Source organism: Martes martes, assembly GCF_963455335.1.
Source record: "Martes martes genome assembly, chromosome: 11".
Classification (NCBI taxonomy): domain Eukaryota; kingdom Metazoa; phylum Chordata; class Mammalia; order Carnivora; family Mustelidae; genus Martes; species Martes martes.
Window position 1 is genome coordinate 4510202 of NC_137899.1, and position 21829 is coordinate 4532030.

At 41.5% G+C, this 21829-nt stretch overlaps 1 protein-coding gene across 1 annotated transcript in view; it reads left to right on the plus strand.

The window, feature by feature from the left end:
- SPMIP7 (sperm microtubule inner protein 7) overlaps positions 1–21829 on the plus strand; it is a gene marked incomplete at both ends in the record, with an annotated part of 60539 nt that overhangs the window by 22817 nt on the left and 15893 nt on the right. The window contains 4 exons of the mRNA XM_080818249.1: positions 7311–7387; positions 13494–13632; positions 15530–15597; positions 21089–21130. Coding sequence (XP_080674375.1) covers positions 7311–7387; positions 13494–13632; positions 15530–15597; positions 21089–21130 — 326 coding nt within the window. The remainder of the gene's footprint in view (positions 1–7310; positions 7388–13493; positions 13633–15529; positions 15598–21088; positions 21131–21829) is intronic.

A 21829-nucleotide genomic window follows, 5' to 3' on the forward strand; every position in this document is an offset into this window, starting at 1 on the left:
CATGACCCGAGCCGAAGGCAGAGGCTTATTAACCCACTGAGCCACCCAGGTGCCCCAAAATGCTACACATATTTTAAAACCAATACTTAGCTGAGCTGAAAAACAAGAGAAGAGAGAAGATATAGTTTCCAGAAAGGAAGAGAAAATTTAGTTCTAAAAATGGCTGTGCAACTGAAATTACATTTTTCATGGGTGAAACTTCGGGTAACAGAGACCCCAATATGCTATGATGGGGACACTATAGAGGTTTAATTCTCTTTTACATAATCCATAGATTCTGGACTAGCTTGTGGTTTTAGTGTACAATATTCTCCTAGATTCATTCTTTTGGACATCAGGTTAGAAGGATAGAGGCAAAATCAGAGAGGGACATCCTCCCCCTTCTAAGGACTTGTTCCAGAAAATGCACACATCACTTTAAATGATGTTGGCAGAACTCAATATTGCACTAGCTGCAAAGGAATTGTGAAAGAATTATCTTTAATCTAAGGTCATGGGTCCAAACAAAAATGGTCTTTTTGTTTTTTCCTTTTTTACTGTAGAAATGGGGAATGAAGCTGGTTTGGGCTGAAACCAAAGAGTATATGGGCTAGGATTTTAATACCTACATAGGAATGGGAGTCTCAGATCTCGTGATGGATATTTGGAATTGAGTTTTCTGTATAAATTCAGGTGCCACAAAGGGCTATCTCAGCAATGAGCAAGAATTTAAACACATCTTTACACACAGGTGAGAAGTTGGCCATCTGACCCAGACAATAAATTGGAAAATACCATATATCATCCATGAAGAAACAGAAACTTTGTTCTGTACCATGGGGATGCATGGATCACAATTTATTAGGACACATGTAGTGTGGGAATACCATATCCTAAAATTAAAAAGAAGGAGGAGAAGGAGGAAGAGGAGAGAAGGGGGGGAGGGGGAGGGGAAGGAGGAGGAGGAGGAGGAGAAGAAGAAGAAGAAGAAGAGCTTTGTACCCAGAAAAAATAAGCAATGCTCCACGGCAACATTTCCACGAAGTGGCATTGACATGTAGCATCCCACAGAAAAAAGCTATCGCTAGAAGAAACCACAGTCAAAATCATACTCTGTGTGTGAAAAAGGTCTCTTGTGAGAAGGTGTCAGCAGACCCAACAGAAGGGGGACTTCGTACCCAAGGACCCTCAGATAATAGAGCCATCTGTATATACATTAACTTTCATGAAACTGAATTTCTAAGGAAAGAACAGGACTTAAGGAAAAGAATGGGCAGATATGAAAAGGAAACAAAGCAAATTCTTTAAAATCAAGCATTTATCTTTAAAGAAATCATTAAATATTTTTGTTTCCTCTGTGGTGGAGTAAACTCCTGGAAGACTAACCCTCCCACCAGTAACAAGCCCAGACTCTGATGAAACACAAATCCACTGGGTCAAGACCTCCGGTGATTGAACAAAATCAGGCAGATTTCAGAGTTAAAACTTAGAGGATGAGCTCAGGGTGATCTTCCCCTTGTGGCCTGAAGTTTGGCTATGTTCAGGCAACTGGAGTAGCTAACATTTCAGTAGAAATCTCTGTCTTTCTGATCCAAGTTGATGGAAGAATGGAGCATGCCCCAAGAATTAAAGGAAAGAATCCAAGAAGGGAGAGTGTCCGGGAGGTAGGCAGAGTTCCACGTGTGGACTTAGCCCAAGTGTTTGACTGATGTCTGGACTCTCTTTGCTCAAAACAGACTCTGATCAGTTCTATCAAAGGCTAACGAGGTACTGATCTAAGATCTGACTATTATCCAAAACACACTCAGGAATAATGCAGAATCCAGGGCCGCCTCAACATTAAAGGTACAATGTCCAACATAAAATCCAAAATTACTCAACATACAAAAAACCATGGAAAATGGGATAAGCTCACATGGGAACATGCTAGAGGCTAGAATTTATCACACAGAGATTTTAATACAGCTATTGTAACTGTGCTTAGTGCTATAATGGAGAATATACTTATAATCATAAGACAGGAAATTTCATCAAAGAAATAGAATGCAAAAACAGAGCCAAAGAGAAATTTTAAAACTAAAATTTCAAAATCTTAAAATAGAAATGATATGGGATTACTTAGCATAAAGGATATGACAAGGAAAGTATGAAGGATTTAAAAGTAGAACTCGGAGAGGGTGAAAAAAAGAAGGAACTAAAAATAAATGAACAGAGTCTCAGGGACCCATGGAACAGTATGAAAAAGTTAAATACACCAATTATAGTCCAAGAATAAAAGGGGAAGTAAAATGTAACAGAAAATAATATTTGAAGAAATAATTACTGAAACGTCCCCAGATTTGACGCAAGATATACATTTACAGTTTTCAAGAGGCTTATTGAATTCCAAACAGAATAAACATTTTTCAAAAAGCCCAGGCATCGGATATTCAGGTGCAAAAGATACTAAGAAAATTTTGAAAGTAGCAAGAGAAAAGTAAGTTGAAACCTCACAGGCTTCTCATCAGACAAGAAGACATTGGAGAAAAGGAGAGAAATATTTACGGTCTGATAGAAAAAACGCGTCACACCAGAATACTACACCTAGAAACTCAAACTTTCAAAGACGAAGGCTGGGCTGGCCTTCTACTGAAGAAGAAATTAGCATAAATTTAGTGACTTAGACAATACAAATTTATCATCTTAGACTTCTGGAGGTCCGAGTCAGAAATGGGTCTCACTGAGCTGAAATCAGGGTGCTGGCAAGGTTGCATTTCTTCTAGAGTCTGTCGAGTAGAATCCGTGTTCTTGGCATCTTCTTCCTCTGGCTCCCGGGCCGTGTCTTCATCCTCAGAGCCAGCGACGGTAGGTTGAGATTTTCCCTCATTGGACGGAATCACTCTGACCTACTCTTCTGCTTTGACCTTCTACTTTTAGGGACCCTAGGATTACATTGTGCCCATGTGAGTGTCTAGGATGATTTTCTTATTTTAAAGTCACTTGATTAGCAACTTTAAATCCATTGGCAACCTGAATTACCCTTTTCCATATAAGCTAACAAACACAGTTTCCAGGGATTAGGACATGGATATAACTGGGGGCCTGGTTATATTGAACATATTAAAAGGCTATGTAAAGAAATTTGCAAGACAAGAAAAACAAAGGAAGTAGATAGCCAGTGGAACTTCACTACAAGAAATCTTGGGTATTTAAGATTATTTTTTCCTTTTAACTTCTTTAAAGTACATATAACTGTTTAGAACAAACATCTAACATTGTTCTCTGAAGCATATTATGAATGTAGATATAGCCCAGGTGACAGCTATAAAATAAAGAATGACAGGGACATGTGGTTGTAACGTCTGCACATTTTATGTGAAGTGGTACAATGTTAACTCCAAGTCAACTGTGGAAAGTTAAAGACATTAACGAAACCTCTGAAGCAACACTAAAATGTACCGTAACTAGTCATTGTTAAAGAGCCAACTAACAACATAATTGGTATCCTAAGAAACCCCACTCATTTAAATAATCTAAAGAAGGCAGAAAAGAGGAGCAGAAACATAGGGACAGACGACAACTATAATAAAATGCTACATATAATCCAAATATATCAATTATTACATTAAATCTTAATATACTAAACATTTGAATGGAAAGGCAGAGGTTATCAGAATGGATAAAAAAGCAAGACGCAACTATACGTGATTTACAAGAGTTACACATTGAAGATGCGAATAGGCTGAAAGTAAATGAACACAAAACATATCCAGTGTATATGATATATTCACCATAATGGTATGCTGGAGCATAAAGCAAGTCTTCATATATTTAAATGTATTGAAATAATTCTACTTGTGTTCTTAAACTGCCACAGAGTTAAGTTAAAAATAAGTAACCATGAGATGTTTAGAAAAATATCAAATACTTTTACATTAAAAACATACTTCTAAATAATCTGTAGGTCAAAGAAGAAATCATAAGAAAAATTAGAAAATGTTTTAAACTGAACAATGACAAAATTATTACCTATTAAATCTTGTATAATACAGCTAAGATTCTGCTAGAAAGAAAAAAAAATTAACCTTTTATGCTTATTTTAGGAAACCAGGAGGTTCTGAAAATTAAAGATTAATGATTAAGAAACTGCAAGAATGGTTGAAGAAAAAGAAGAAAAAGGACTGAAAGATAAAAGTAAAAATCAATGAAAAAAGAAAAGATACAGGAGAGAAAACTTAGAGCCAAAAGTTGTTTCTTTAAAAAGATCAATGAAAGTGATAGATATTTTATTAGTATAATCAAGAAAGAGAGAGATAACCCATATTACCAACAGAGAAAAGTAAATAGTTTATTCCTGCTGATCCTAAAAGCAAAAAAGAAAATACTATAAACTATACTATGCCAGTTCATTTAGCATCTTAAATTACATGAACAAATTCCTTTAAAAATACGACATACTAAAATTGATACTAATGAAATAGGATACATGAATGCCCTCTATTTATTAAAGAAATTTAATTTTTCTGATCAAAAGTCTTCCCACACTGAAAATTGTAGGATCAGTTGATTTCACTGCTGAATTTTGTCAAACATTCTTGGAAGAAATCACATCAATCTAATATAAGTTATTTCAGAAAATAGAAGAAGGAACACTTTCTGACTTGTTTTAGAAGTCCAACTTAACCTAATATTCCTGAACCAGACACAGAACTTAAAAAAAAAAAAGAGGAAATTACAGAAATTACGTTCTCCATGTACAGAGACACAAAAATTATTGCAAAGTGTTAGTAAACCAAAACCAGTCATTTATAAGAAGGACAATATGTTATGATCAAGTGAGGTTTATCCCAGGAGTGAAAATATGTCTTTACCTTTCAAACATCCCTCAGTACAATTCATCCCACTGGTGACCATCAGTGTGTCCACTGTAGGTAAGAGTCTCTTTCTTGGTTTGTCTCTCTCTCTTTTCTTCACCCCCACCCCGCTTGTTTGTTTCTTCAATTCCATCTATGAGTGAGATCATATGACTGATATCTGTGCCGAATTGGGGAATAATGTAAGGCCTGCTGTGACTTTGCTAGGAGACCTAAATGAGGTCCCTGAGCAGCCTTTAGGAGAATCTGATGAAACACCATGGCAGTGTCCTCCAGAGAGCAAGCGGTAGAAAACTCGGAACGGAAGGGTGCAGAGCAAGGTAGCTGCATCAGAAGAGTCATGGTAGTTCAAGATGGAAGGAACTTGCCTCTCTTCTCTGGTGTGCGAGTATGGAAGGGCGCCTCCTCCAGCCTGGGGATCCTCACCAGTGGGCCGAAAGAGCACAGGAATCAGCTTCCCCCAAATCCCTGCCTAGAAATTATTACACGACTTTAGACCATGTTCAAGAGCAACTACCTGGAGACTGTATTGTGATAAGAGAAGGAGCAGATCCTATGGCTGTGGGATGGACACACTGTGCTTCCGAAACAACTTCCTCATCACAGGCTTGAGGCTGGTGCTTTCGGAACGATGGAAGCTGGTTTGGGATTTGCCAGTACACGCTCTGTAGTGGCTGAAGACAGAAACCCAGGGCAGCGGGTCATCTGGGTGGAAGGAGATGGTACCTTTGGGTTTTCTAGCATGGAGGTGGGAGCTGTCTGATGGTACAACTTGCCAGTTGTACTTTTGGTGACGATCAACGAGGGAATTTACCAAGGTTTCAATGCAGACCCTTGGAACAAGATGTTGAAATTTGGAGATGCCAATGCAGTGCCCCACACCCGCCTGCCTCCCCCTCCTGCCATTCTGTCTCCTGCCAAACTCACAGCAGGATCAGGTTACAACCGCATTTGGAGGCAAAAGTATTTTGTACAAAACCAGAAAATCCCAAAATCACCGAGGCAGAGCTTGGCAGACACACAACTAAATCCTCTCTTAGCAATATCGTGACTGAACCATGAGCCACACGGAAGGGTCAGGATTTTCCCTGGCTGACCTGCTCTGATATGTAAAGATGCCAGGGAGTGGTCTTGAGGAGTTTTCCCTTTCTTGTAAGGCGGGATTTCATTTTCCACAGCCAAATTACTAAAATGTCAAAATCGTTGTACCAATAAAAAAAATTAAAACCACTTCTAACTAAAAAATATATAGATCACTCTTCCTGCTAACAGAACCATGACAATGATTTCACTAGAAGTAGCCTTGGTGAAATAAAAAAAAAAAAATATGTAACAACCAGTTTTAAACAGAGACTAGAAACTGGAGGAAGGAGTGCGGTGAGCTGGAAAGTGCATAGGGTGACGGATGGACGTTACGGATGAGGAGATGCAAACGTTAGGACACTTGGCGGGCAGAGCAAGAAAGTCCAGTATTTGTCTATGGGAACTTCCTAAGAGAATAAATTGAATCCACAGACAATAAAGAGAAAAATGGAGAATTGTCCAAATTGGTGAAAGTTATGCATTCTCAGATTGGAGAAGCATAGCATGTCTCGAGCCAGATGAAAAAAAAAAATAGATCTTCTCCTAAACAAATTTTCTTTGAAGGAAAACCAAGACAAATATCCTAAATATTAGCAGAGGACGGGAGTGGGGGAACACGGAGTTCCTGCCGACCGTCCTTATCCGCGTCCTTCCAAAGCAATGACAACAGACCAGAGGTCAATGAGATATATTTAGGTTACGACATAAACATAAGCATTAAACTAGAATTCTAAATTCATCCAGAACAGTACTGAAGGGTGAGGATGAGTTAGTTAACAGCTGAGCTAGCAGAAGTTCATGTCTTTGAAAGAATTATGGAAACTAGAACTTCAGCCAAAGAGAATGGAACCAGGAATACAGGGTTAAAAACAAAAACGAATAGAATACACGATGCCAAAGCAGGCAAAGAACCACTGATAAAATATTGTGGAAAATTTAAACAGATACTCTTTAAAGATAGTAACGACAACGGTTATAATAATAAGTCATTTTAATTAAATGAGAAGAAAGGTAGGAAGCGGGAAACATTGTAGAGCTAATGTCCTGCCATCAGAAGACAAGACAAACAAGACGTTTTAGGATGTTTGAATTGCATGGTGCTGAAATCATCATTTGCCAACATTTAAAATTCAAGACTTTCTCCTAAAGAATTGATTTTCCCTTAACTTGAATACACAATTTGTCAATTTTAACTTCATTCCTGGGAGATTATATAGGGAATGTATATATCCAAAGCAATTGGGCAAAGTAGGGGAGCATTAAACCTGGCCCGCCCAGAGGGTGCTAGGACATGAGAAAAGTAGGGACAGAGGAACAAGAAACCGTGTGCACAGGAAGTGTGAGCACTTCCCGTGTCTGTCTGATCTCCTTTAACGCATTATTTGCCCCTTCTAGGAGGACGGGGAGCCGCTTTTACAACCAAACAGGAAATACAGTTCAAAGGACTCGTTTTACAAGTCCTCGACTCAAAAGTAAGCATTTTTCCTGGTAGAACTTTGATTTAAAAATTTATGTTCAGGGGTGCCCCGGTGGCTTGGTCGGTTAAGCAGCCGACTCTTGATTTCGGCTCAGGTCATGATCTCAGAGTCCTGAGATCGAGCCCCGCGTGTAGCTCTGCGCTCAGTGGGGGTCTGCTTGGGGTCCCCCTCACCTTCTCCCTTTTCTCCCTCTGCCCCTTCCTCTCCACATAAATAAATAAAACTTTTAAAAAATAATAAAAGCTAAACAAATAAAAGAAGTATTTCTATGACATCTTTCATGACACGTCCTCTCTGTGTCCACAGTGTCCGGGCTTCAGTGAGTCGTTCAGAGAACATAAATGCAATATTTACTCACTCATATTGATGGCTATAATAAAGAGGTCAAGGGAGGGTCTTAAAGAAAATCTGTGTCTGATAGAAGAATAAAACCAAAGCACAAAGGAGATGGTCAGAGAGAGGAGGAGATGGGAGTATAGCATCGCAGAAAACCAATGCAGAGAAAGCCTGAAGGAGTTCATTTACTCACTCAAAAACTGTATTCAGCCCTTGCTATGTGTCTGTGCCCTGGGCTATGAGGTTCATCCGGGAATGCGGCAGACAAAGATCTCTGTTCTCAAAGAGCTGTCGTTCGAAAGGGAGACGGACGATAAGCACAAACGTAACATGTGAATAGCTCGTATCTTAGAAGGTGATGAGTCTATGGAAACATAAAAGAGAAAAGGCGGAATGGGATGAGAGCATCGGGAGTGCCCCCTGTAAGGGTAGGAAGCATCGGTAGTGAAGGAGGTCGGGGGCGAGGGGGCTCCTCCAGGGATGGGGTTTGAGAGAAGCTCAGAAAGCAGATGGGAGTGACTCGCAGATCCCTGGAGTGACCATTTTCCAGGCGGAGGAAATCCAGAGCCAGGCGGAAGACCCGTGTTAGCAGTGTGCGCAGGGGCGGGGATGGACAAGGAGCTGGGGCGTCTAGCACAGAGTACAAGAGGGGAATTAGGAAGAGAAGGTGGGAAAAAGCAGAGACTGCCCGGACCACATGTCCAGGGACACTTTAGGCAACTGTAAACACCAGGGCTTTTTCGCTGAGGGAAGTGAAGGTTTAGTAGAGAAGTGGTAAGATCAGACTTGCAGAAAGCAACACGGTGGCCTCTGTGCTCCCAGCCAAGCAGATGAGGCCGAAGGGGGAGGGCAGCTGAGAGTCTGTAGAGGTCAGGCAAGGACAGTTTGCTGGAGGTTGGCAGGAAGCTATCGGCCACGGTTGGCTTCTGGATATATTTTGAAAGTAGAGTCAACACAATTTCCAGGTTGGAGGTCATGAGTGTCAAGGAAATAAGAGTCAAGAACAATCCAAGGGTTTGAACTAAAAGCCAGATGGTCTGAGGTTGCCCTTCCTTTGACACAGTGACAGCAGGGGAGTGGGTTTGGAGGGAAACGTCAGAAGTCCATTTTCGACCTGCTGAATACAAATATAAAGAGGTTCATCAGACATCCGAGTGGCTATGTCAAGCAGGTGACGGGGTGTATGGGTCTGGGGTTTGGAAGAGCGGTCTGAGCCAGAGAAATAAGGGTAGGCGGCATGGCTTAGCGGCACGTGTGAATTGGCACGCACGTTAAGGGTGTTCGGGGAGGAGGGAGTGAAACTGTGCAAAGGGTTGAGGACGGTGAGCCCCGGGAAGAGATGATTGCAGCCGACCAGTGAACTCCGAAGTCGGCAGAGCAACACAGAGTGGAGAAGTGGGGGCAGGGGGGTGGCTGCCCTGAGCACAAGGGGTGGACAATGTGTGTGGGCACCACACAGCACTTGATTCCCCCCAAACTCCTTCCCTCCCCGGGGGCCGAACCCGGCAGATGTGCCTCACATTTGAGCTTCATGGTTTCCTTTGACACCGATGGCACACCCATCACAAACAGATTTCATGAGATTCACTTATGAATAGGTATTTTCCCAGGAGGTTTATAAAAATGTAAAGAATATATGTGACATGTGTGATTATAATCAGAAGTCACGCTTTCTCTCTCTCTCTCTCTCACTCTCTCTTTCTCTGCAAGTCTCCTTAGCAGGAGAAATCAGCATCTGGAAACTTGTTGACCCAAATGATGCCAATTCGTGAATGAAAACATCACCTACTAGCCCTTTCTCTTACATTGTTTTGTGTATAAGAAATGTTCTGTGAAATATCCTGCCATTCTCTAAGCTTTGGGTTCAATCGTCTGTACTTAGTTTGCAGGAAGTTGAAAATCAGGCACTTTTGAAAAGATTTTATTTATTGGAGAGTGCGAGAGAGCAGGCGTGGTGGGGAGGGGCAGAGGGAGAGAGAGAAGCAGACTCCCCACCGGGCAGGGATCCCCACACAGGGGCTCCATCTCAGGACTCTGAGATCATGACCTCAGCCGAAGGCACATGCTTAATGGACTGAGCCACCCAGGTGCCCTGAAAATTAAGGCATTTTAAAGAATTGTACTTCTTGCCCATTTTGTGGCTGAGATGAGGGGAGGAAGAAATTCCATTTCAACATATACTTGGAGATTCTAATGCAAAAATCATACAGCTTTTTTCTGTAAACTGTCAATTTTTAATGAGGGACTATTTTCATTCTACCCCATATTTCGGAAGAAAAGATAACTAGTCAGCAAAATGCATTATTAGGGTGATGGTGCCTTGCTGTCTGAAGTTCATGTCCCTTGGACAGAACAATCCACATAAACCACAGGCACTACAAGTCTGGATGTCAAGTTTCCCAAATCGTATGCCTTATCTCCCCATTGTAAGACAACTGCAGAAGTACAGCGACAATCATTTTTACACAGTTCTCTTGGTTGGTGTGTTGGCAACAGCTTCTTGTTTTCCTTAGGGAAAGTGTTGCTTATGTACGAGCCTTCATTAACTCCAAGTGATGTGGTGAAAATATTTATCCCGTTAGAACAGGCTGCCTCTTTTTAGCATCCATGAAAACAAAAGACTATACTAATTTACACTATTTACCAAGCTGAAGTGCTTTGAGCACTATTTGAAAAGAGAAATAAACTTCATTTACATTTTTAAAAAAAAGGAAAGGAAAAAATACACGGTATGGAGCTGGGTTTCAGAATCTTAGAGCAAGTTGAGAAAAGAGCTCTAGAGAAAGCATCCTCATGCTGTCTGGGGGCTGGTAATGAGCCCCCCCCCCATTCTCACCCTTCTCATCTTAAAAATGAAGGATTTTAACAAAATGGCCTCTCATTTCCTCTCCAGCTTTTGCTTTCATTCCCTGTCGTATTCTCATCTTGGCGTCTCTCAGACAAAATTTCAGGGGTCATTTTAGAAACAGTTACTGAATTGGCTAAAGTTGTGATGCTTTGCTCAGAATAAGGGATTTTTGACGCAACAAAGTATAAAATCATCCCATTTGATAGCCTCATTTAAAATATCATATAAAAGTTTCCTTGGCGGGGCGGGGGATCTTGTGTAATCTGTATGGAAAAGTCCATAAAATATTCGTGAACTGCGTCAGAAGCTCAAACAGAGATGCATCTTTCAAGATTTAATTCAACTCAGGTGAATTTCTTATGACAATACCATTCAGATATTATGTTTGAAAATTGCACCATTTTAGGGGCCCCTGGGTGGCTCAGTCGGTTAAGCCTTTGGCTCAGGTCCTGGGATCGAGTCTGGCATCTGGCTCCTTGCTCAGTGGGGGAGCCTGCTGCTCCCCCTGCTTGTTCTCTCTCCCTCTCTCTCTGTGACAAATAAATAAATAAAATCTTTAAAAAGAGAGAGAAAGGAAAATGCACCATTTAAGGTTTTGCTACAATTAAAAATATGTTATAAGAGTTAGCTTTTCTTTAGGACACAGTAATTTCAGAGTGAGTGAGTTGAAAACATACACCCAACAGTAAACACATGGTGGGACCATCACTGTGCTATTTAAGTTCACAAATATTAATTTAACAAACCCTCACATCATTCCTATGCAGTAAATATGATTTTTATATGGTTTCTGACCCAGGCTTTCATCCCAAGCACAGTGCTTGAAATGTAGGGATCGATGAATAGGTTTTTTGTTGAGGGACTGGGATCACTGGTAATTATTTGTTTACCAGCTGAGAGGAGTGGGGTTGTTTGGAAGGAGAAGTCTGGCTGATGGGGGGAGCGGAGCATTTAGCGTTTGCAGCAAGGCTGGGAGGGTACGGGCAGGATGCTGGGCACCGGGGCTGGCTGTCTATCCATCTACCCTGTCCGGATGCCGCCGCTGGAATGAGGGCTCTTTGGTTTTCCTTCAGGATCAAATTGGAGTCTATTTAGCTGCACCTGTCATGTGTGTGTGTGTCCAAAACAACAGAACTTTCAAACCTTGAAATCCGAGATGGCTGGACTCCGTACTGCGCTCCAGACTTTGATAATCAGGGTCCCTGCTGTGGGGCGGTGGGAATGGGACTCACGCTTCAGGGGTGGAGAATCCGCTTCTGGGTCCTGACTTGGACCATCGGTAGCTGAGTGACCTTTAGCAAACCAGTTTCATTCTCTAAGCCAGAGTTTGTTTATTTGTAAGTTAATGAATGGTCTTTCTGCCTTGCTGCGAAGGTCAAATGCATTTTTTTTGTGTGCAAACTACTGTAAGATGCATATAATTCAGTGCATTGGTTTTCCATCGCCATGCGACTGATGACCACACTTTACCAACTTTAAGCCACATGACTGCAGTCAGAAGTCCAGGTGTGCCCCACCTGGGTTCAATGCTCAGAGTTTCTCAGGCTAGAATCAGAGTGTCCCCTGGGGTTGGGTCCCTGTCCTCTGGGGGCGGTCGGATTCTCGGCAGAATTCAGTTCATTCCAGATGCTGGGCTCAGGAGGTCTTTCTTTTTCTTTTCCTTCCTTCCTTCCTTCCTTCCTCCCTCTCCCCCTCCCTCTCTTTCTTGCTTTCTTTCTTTCTTTTTTAGATTTTACTTATTTGTTTGAGAGAGAGAGAGAACATGAACAGGGGAAGGGCCAGAGGGAGAGGGAGAAGCAAACTCCCCGGTGAGCTCGGAGCCCAACCTGGGGCTCAACCCCACTGATGTGGGAAACAGAGGCAGAAGAACAGTTATTAAATTTCCTTACTATCCAGAGCCCACTGACAAGTCCTTGAAGCAGGCAGAGTGACCTTCCTCTAGGGACTCAACTGCCTCCACCTTAAACCTTTGCTAAGGGCAAAAGGCAATCCTAGACTGACCGCCCTCCACCCCCGCCCCAGCCAGGATCCTGTAAGTCTACTTTAACATATAAAAATTCCTTTGGAAACTTCCTTTATCTCTAAACCCTCCAAGACACAGGTGGGCAATCATCCCCAAGCATAAGGCCCACCGATATACATCTGAAGGGTCTCGTAACTAAGGTTGTATTAGACAGTAATAAATGACCTTTTCCCAACAATAGCTGGCCCCTCAAGGTCCTGGAAGCCTTGCTTCCAAAATTCCTTAGAGGCTTACACTATCCCTAAACCCCTCCCAACTTGCAAGCATACGATGGACCGCTCCTCACAAACCTGGGGCAGCAGCTCTTCCTGCCCACGGATCCTGTCCCCTTGCTTTAATAAACCACCATTTTGCACCAAAGATGTCTCAAGAATTCTTTCTTGGTCATCAGCTCCGGACCTCACCCCAGTGAACCTCCTTTATAGTCTAAACTTCATCACCAGGTCCCCTGGATCACGACCTGAGCCAAAATCAAGAGTCAGATGCTTAACCGACTGAGCCACCCAGAAGCCCCTCATGAGGTGTCTCTTGAAGGACAGCTGCAGAGTGTCTACTGTGCCTTTGTCTCTTTTTAGGGCTCACCTCTTAGGGTCAGACCTCCTTAGGAAATCCACCTTTTGATGAACTCAAATTCAAACCGATTAGGGACCTTAACTATATAGGCGCCACCCCTTGGCCATATAAAGTTGGCATACAGAGCATCACAGCCGTGATACCTCGTCATACTCCTTCGCTCTGCCCACACTGGAGGGAAGGTGGTTATACACGGCATGGACACCAGGGGGCAGGAGTCGCAGGGACGCCTTCAAATTCCACCTGTCACACCGTATACGACACTCGTACCATTTGGATATGCACTTTTCGTAAAATATCCTTATTTAATAATTTCACAGAGCCTATGAAGTTGTTCCTTGGGACAAGATGCTACCACCAAGACTCAATCCAGAAGAAACAACCGTGGAAAAAGCTGCTGACCTGATTTCACAGTGTTTTACACTGAAAAGATATGAAGGGGCCCCAGCAATAACCCAGGTCAGCGATTAGGGACCTCGATTCCATGTGCCTAATGCCTTTTCCCATGTATATAAAATTGCATTTTTGCAACGATGCATTTATTTCTAAACCGAAGCCCAAAACTTGACTACTCGTTTTATTGTGAGAAACATCGAAAGAACATGTAAATATATACATTTATGGAATTCAAAGTGCTGTAATCGTAAAAAGTCATCAGTGGCCTCAAATACTTCGATATGACCTGTATTGGGCTTTTCAAACATTTATTTAAAGACTGCCTCTGTCTCAAAAGTCATTTGCGATGACTGTGTTTATTTTAAAACTGCCCAAGGAGGACGGAGGGATGGAGAAATAGTTATGATTCCATCAGAGAATCTGTGTTGAGAACAGTTCTTGAAATTGAATCTAGCCTCTATACTCTGAGACAAAATGGGAAAACCCATGAATCATAGAGGTTTTATTTCTAGTCAAACAAAGCATAGTTGTCTCCAGAGATGTCTGTTTTCATTTTTATTTTATCTTATATTTTATTTTATTTTGAGAGAGAGGGCAGGGAGGGGCAGAGGGAGAGAGAGAGAAGTAGGTTCTACGCTCAGGACAGTGCTCGACATGGGGCTTGATCTCATGACCCTGAGATCATGACCTGAGCTGAAATCAAGAGTCGGATGGTTAACCGACTGAGCCCCACCCCCAGGCACCCCTCTGTTTTCATTTCTGAACATTGAGAATTCAGCACATGAATTTCTGTATCCACACCACAGCCAGGGCACTTTCCCTAAAGTGTGAATCACTTCATATCCCTCCACCGACTAAAACCCATCACTTTCTAGAAAGTGAAACCCCTGTGCTTTGGCAGGACATGTCCCAGTTCTGTTATTTGCACTTGATCCCTCCTCAGCCTGATCCTCCCCTTTGGGTTCCTCCTGCTCCTCCAGCCCCACACTCCAGACAGTGCTCCACTCCCTTCCACTGTCCAGCTTCTCCCCCCAGGCTAAGTCCCGTGAATCCTTTGGGTCTTATGTCGGACCTCACGTTTGCCCTGTCAACCCTGGCTCTTTCTTGCAAAGCACCTCCTACTTGCATCAAATCTCTTGCCCTTGTGCTCTGTTCCTCGTCCCTTAGAAGTCTGACAAGCCTGGCACCACCTCTCATAACAAAACTCTTTCCTACATAAAACACATAACACTAAAGAAAATAATTTTATATAAATATGGTGCTAAACACGAACTCCTAAGAGGTTCAGAACCACGGGGTAAGAAGCCCACAACATTTTGAAAAACTTTGTCAGCGTTTAGAGAGCAAAATGGCAGCGGCAGAGGGGAAAACGCGGCACCAATATAAAGTCTTGGCCCAGGATGTGCGCATCGAAATTAAACTCAGTTGGAGGACAGAAAACGTGTCTGGATTCTTACAGCTGTTTTGAAGGATCTCTCAACTACCTAAAAATAGTTTTACATCTTTTGCAAATTGGTCATTTTGGAACATATTCTTTGGCATTTAGTTGTACCAGAACCAAAAGTCCTTCCTGGCAAGATGAGGTTCAAAGCTCAGGGATGGGCAGAGCTGGAAGGGGGAGACCAGCCTGGGGCCACCTAGGCTGGACCGAAAAGGAGTGAGTACAGGCTCTGGGATGGAAACCAAAATCAGCTCTTCAGTCCAAACGAGGTGGGTGATGAGGCAGAGTCCAGCCCTGCAAAAACAGATGGAAACTAAGGGTCCGAGAGCAGAGCAGAGACCAGGACCGGCTCTGGGGCAAAGCCCTGAGTTGCTAAGCAGGCTTGGGGAGTGCTTTCCACTGGGAGCCTGGGACTTGCCCGTGATGCTGCAGGGACAGTTAGCAGCCCTGGGGCTTATAGACAGGACATGGCAGTGACTTACGCATTAAATATGTCATTCATTTTGCGGCTGATTTTAGATGGTTGGTGGACTCTGGGACAGATTTCAAACAAGATCCTTCTCGACACCGGTCAAGCCAGTTACTTTGTAAGTTTTATCCCCTTGTGTACTCATCAGTAAATGTTTCCCTATCACAGTTCTCTCATTGAAATGTCTGGTGCTCCCATCCATGGTTTCTAAGAGGGGGTGAGGATCTCTCAGCTACTTAAAATATTTTTCCATCTTTGGAAAATTGGTCATTTTGAAACATTTTCTTTGGCATTAAATTATGCCAGAATCCAAAGTCCTGGAACGGGCCAATCCTCTGGAATGGAGAACATTCCAGAGACCTCAGACTTCCATCCCTGTGATGGGAAAGAGAACCCAATCCCATTCACTTGCTCAGTATTGCCTGCATTCTCTTGTTTTCTCTTAACCTTCCTTACAATTTAGACTATGAATGGGGCATCTGGGTGTCTCAGCGGGTTATGCACCAGACTCTTGATCTTGGCTCAGGTCATGATCTCAGTGTTCTGATATTGATCCCTGCGTCAGGATCCTGCGGAGTGTGGAGCCTGTTTGAGACTCTCTCTCTCTCTCTCCCTATGCTCCTACCCCACCACACAGAGTCTCGCTCTCTAAAACAAAAAACAAAAAACAAACAAACAAAAAAAACTCACAAAAATTTAAAATCATTAAAAAATAAGGAATGCCTCATGAATAAGTTGATATGAAGAATTATAGTCTGAAATCCATGGTCTTCAAGGGATTGTACCTTTTTATCAACTTTTGCATCAGAGAGTTATTTTGTGTTTTATTTTATGCTAGAAACTGGTTTTATTATTAATCCTTCCATAAAAGTCATTTTGTGCATTTAGTCTTAACAAATCTCATGTTTCTGTCTTTGAAAATGTCACTATTTCTTCCTATTTTTTGTTCTCAGTACAATCCACAATCTGGGTCATCCTCTGTTTTTATGTTTTAAATTTATTTTTGAATATTTAATATGTACAGAACATGCAAATAAGAATATGATGCAATCCTTGTATTCACTTCCCAGTTTTAGAAATAGAACATTACCAACACCGTGGTGAGCCTCCCTGTGCTTCCTTCAGGACCACTAATATTCTGAATTTGATTTTTCATATTTCATACATTCCTGTAAGACTTTAAAACGTATGTGTTCTTTTTAACCAAGATACGGCATTGTGTTCCATGGTTATGAACTCAATATAGTGGCATATATATGTATGTGTGTATATATATATGTGTGTGTGTGTGTGTGTGTGTGTGTATGTATGTATTGAATGTTTTTGTTCAACATTGTGTTTGTGAGATGTACAAGTTGGCACGCAGATCTCTAGGTGCTGACTTTCCTTGCTAGACAGGCTTGTGTTGTATGGATATACCACTATTGATTTATCTTTCTTGTAATATAATTCCTTTTATGATTTTATTGCAGTTGGAAACAGTGTCCCCATTTCTTCATGTACCAAGCCCAAAAATATTTCTAGATTTTATATACATACTTAAGCCTACAATGGCTGCCTCAGGAGGATACACTTCTTTATATTCTAGATAGATACCGGAACATTCTTCTCCGGGTGAGTTGTATCCATGGGCTAAACTATGGGCAATGCTTGAGTTCCCACGACTGCACATCATGGCCAGCATTTGGAATTTCAAATATAAAAAAATTCTAATCTTATGAGCATGAAATTGTATTTCATTATCATTTTCACTTCTATTTACCTGATAGCCAATACTCATTGTTTTTTGTCGGTTACTACTTACTTGGGTGTTCACATTTGTAACTTTCCTGTTCACATATTTTGCCCCCTTTGCAGCTGGATTTCTTGTCTTTTATATATTAATTGTATAAATTTTTATGTTTACTATTCTGCAAAAAAATTCTTCAGTGGTAACATGCATCAGAATATCTCCTTTAGTCTTTGGCTTTTCTGTTTTATACTGTTCTTTGCTAAACTGAAGTTATGAATTTTAATATAACTGAAATCATCAATATTTTCTTCCATGTCTTATTATTTTTATGGGCTTTTTAATAGATCTTTCCCTACCCTGAAGTAATATATTATTCTTCTTTACTTTTTTTCTAAAAAACACTTTGCTTTTCACATTTATCTCTTTAAACCACAGGAAATCAACTCAGGTTTAGAGTGTGAATGAGGGATCCGTTTCTCCAGATGACTGAATAATCATGCTAGTAGAGGTTAATGAGTATACTCCCTCCACGAAGTAGTTAATGAGTGAAGTGTAGCCTGTTGGTGGCAACACTGGTGGTGAGTCACAACCACCATTTTGTAAAATTAAATGGAATAGAAAATATAATGAATCATATGGAAGTCTAAGCAGATCTGTGTATTTTGCAAAAAATACTGCAGATGTTTATAAAGAATTGTGTGAGACAGACAGATGATGCATAAGAAAAACACATGTCCGCAGTAAGATTATTATCTCTTTTCTCTCCTAGAGACTCAATCATCACCTCAATGGGAAGGTTAATCTTGTACATTTAATTTTATATTTACCTAATCCACAATTAATTGCTAGGTCCAGGAGATCTTTACCTGTAGTCAGCAAAATTGGTGGGAGCTCTTGATAAGTTCCAGTTATGGAAAAATTATGTCAAAGACAACATTTTTCAAATCTTCAATAAAATTTCAAATCATCAATAAATATTGATGATTTCAAATCATCAATAAAATCACATATATTGTCCTTTAGAAATGAATTTTTATATCAGTAAAAGAAGAAAGAACAATCAAGCGAAAATAGGCAAAATCATAACCACGTAACTGGCCGAGTCTAGTATTGCAAATGGTGAAAATACTGAGAAGAATGTTGTCTTGTCAACAAAGTTAGTTTTTCTCAAGCCATATTCTAAAAATAGTGTAAACTTTTTGATAAAGATTATTTAAAATGTTTTGCCAAATGTGTAAGACCTCCTAATATAAAAAATAGATTCCAATGTATAAGCTGAGTGGTAATAATTCTTAAAAGATTATGACATTCACAAAATATAAGACTCATATGCACAGCAAGCTGAAACTGTTGGTGGTCACGTTCAAATATCTTTTAAAAGAACAAAGACGTAAACCATCGGTGCCAACTCTTACATTATGTGAGTCCTAATGAAAACACTTTATTAACATCTTTTTGTTTATATCGCATGTGGTAAAATAGCAAATAATTCACCCAAAGGATAAAATTTATATTCCTGTTTATATGAATCCGTTCTCTTTTAAATTTTTAATTTTTTTAAATTTTAAATTTTATTTTTTTTAGAGAGGGAGGGGGGAGGGGCAGAAGGAGAAGGAGAGAGCACAGAGCCTGATGTGGGGCTCGATCTCATGAAATGAGATCAGGACCTGAGCTACATCCAAGAGTCAGACGCTTAACCGACTGAGCCACCCAGGTGCCCTCACTGCATTTTTTAAATAGGAAATCATCTGATGAATGAAAAGCTGCATGTGTTAGTCAGTATTGCCATGGGTCCAGATTTCTGAGAGTGGCGCTCACCCTGGAGCCTTCCTCTGCGCAAATGTTGCTCCCAGGAACCCACGGTAAAACCATATTCGAACGTCTATGTGGCTCAACTCACAATGCTCAAACCTAGAAGCCACCCAGACTCTTTCAACAGGCCAGTGGGCAGGCACGCACTGGATAAACATACTAGATACACCCGTGCGATGGCGTACCACTCAGCAATGACAAAACTAAATGCAACCCCCGACAGCGTGTGTGGAATGCGTTTTGCTCAAGGAGAGCAGCCAGACCCAAAAGGCCACATGTTGTATGAGTCCATTTATAGGATATTTAGAAAAGGCAAAACTACTGGGATGGAACTAGAACAATGGCAGCCGGGAGCTGGAGAGGGGGATTACAGAGAGCCTATAAAGGAAACATTTAGGGTAGCGAACGGCTCCATAGGGCTGACTTGACTCTGTATTTGTGAAGCCCATAGAGCTGGTCATTAAAAAGGACTTACTTCACTGCCCGCCTGGGGGCCTCAGGTGGTTAAGCATCTGCTTTTGGGCTGGGATCGAGTCCCGCACCGGGCTCTCTGCTCAGGGAGGAGTCTGCTTCCCCCTCTCCCACTGCTTGTGTTCCCTCTCTTGCTATGTCTCTCTCTGACAAATAAATAAATAAAATCTCAAAAAAAAAAAAAAAAGAACAAACTTCAGAGAATGGGAAGTGAAATACATACATACATATATGCACTAAATCCACACGGACAGCCAAACCTGCCGGATGTCGGCGGATGTTGACAAAAGATTCTATGTTACAAATAAATGACATAACTACATTAAGTGGGTGGTCCTAGATAAGTTTGGGTTCTAATAAGTCTGGAAACAGTATTTGGACTAAATAATGTCAGGCTAAAGACGAAAAGAATCGTATCTAAACACTGTGCTCTGGATAGAGCCTGTGTCTCCCCGGGAAATGGGTGGCGATTCTAACACTTCTTACATGTATGGGTTTGAACAAATGACACATTTAGTCAGTAACAGGAAGCAGGTTTCATGCTGTCAGGAAGAATACAAATAAGTAAGGAAGAAAGGCTATGAATGAACTGTGCTGTTGGATTTGATCAGGAAGGATCCTACGAACTCAGGTTTGCCGTAATTTATTTACAAACAGTAGATACAGAAATACACATCAGTATATGGGTCCACACACTTCCTACACTGACTTCCGTCCCCAGCTCTGTCCACTCAGAGGACCCAAGAGCAGCCATGAGCATATCTAGCCCCCAGATGTTAGCTTTTATTTTTTATTTTTTTAAAGACTTTATTTATTTATGAAAGAGAGAGAGAGAAGAGAGAGGCAGAGGGAGAAGCAGGCTCCCCACTGAGCAGGAACTCGGATTTGCGGCTCGATCCCCGGACCCTGAAATCATGACCTGAGCCCAAGGCAGACCCTTAACCAACTGAGCCACCCAGGTGCCCCCAGATGCTGACTTTTATTTTAAAAATTTTTTAATTAATTATTTTTTTAATTATGTTAAGATGTTGGCTTTTAATCACCATTTTTCAGTAAAAGAAATTATGAGACCCCTGGAGAAATGGCTGATTCTGGGGCTGGAGCAGGAAAAATAGAAAATAAACCCAGAGATCCTTGAGATTCCGTACATAACTGCGAGCTCGTGTGAATGACTGAACCTCGTGCCCTGGCTCCTTCGTCTCTACCATGGAGAATTAGACTGGCTGGTCAGGAGGAGCCACTCGGCATGAAAATTCCGTGTGTTGAAGAAAATTGGGGGCCCAGCTTTGCCAAATATTGCCCGTTTAGTTTCAAAGGAAGCCTACAGCAAGGGAGAAAGCCAAGAGGAGAGGCTTTAAAATAGGACCGCGGAGAGCAAGCCACGAGTCCTCAAGACTTGAGTCCGTTTGTTCTGCTCTTTAATTTTCACTTAAAACTCCAGCTTTCAATCACCTCTGTTTACAGTTAACAAACTTTTAGAGGTTAATCCCCATGAGGTATCTCTGAAGACTTTGCTTTGCTTTTAATAAGAGAAACACTGTAATAATTTGATGCGTATGAAGTTAATGTCCATTGTCCATATTCTCTCTTTAAGCGTGAGTCCAAGTTCCAGAAGCAAATACATTCCTCTTTATACGTAAGTGAGTGTTTCTTAATGTCTTAAAAATGACTAGATTTACATCTAAATTGTAGCTGCCTTCAGCTCACTCATGTTTGTAATTCACTGTTTAAGACAACTAACACTTTCGAACAGATTTCTAATGTTTTGCCAGCACAGGGCCTGCTTAATGTCAGGACTTCCATCACAGATCTGTTAACGATTTTGATAAAAGAAAGAAAGGGGGAGTGGTATTTTTCTGTTTCCCCAAATTGGTTATTTTACGAAGTAAAATACACTGGGTGCTACTAATATTGGGTGTTGTCAAGCAGAAAGGCTTTGATACTCGACGCAGAAGATACAGACGTGCCCACTAACACTGAAGTGCAGGAAATGTCTCTTCTTACTTGTCCAGATTTAAACTTGGCTTTCCATAGCCGGCAAAGACATGCGCCGTCCGTCCTGTGGGGGTCTGTCTGCTTTGGGTTGGGGAACGGCTCTGTCTTTGAGTCCATTGGGGCTGCTAACCCAAAATGTCACCTTATAGACAACAGACTTTTCTTTCTAACAGTTCTGGGGCCTGGGAGCCCAAGATCTGCGTGCCGGGATGGTGGAGAGAGGACTGTCTCCTGAGTCCCAGACTTCTCCACGGGTCCTCCCAGGGTGGAAAGGGAAAGACAGCTCTGTGACCCTCTCTTAGAAGAACGTGAATCCCGCTCAACGGGCTCCGCCTTCATG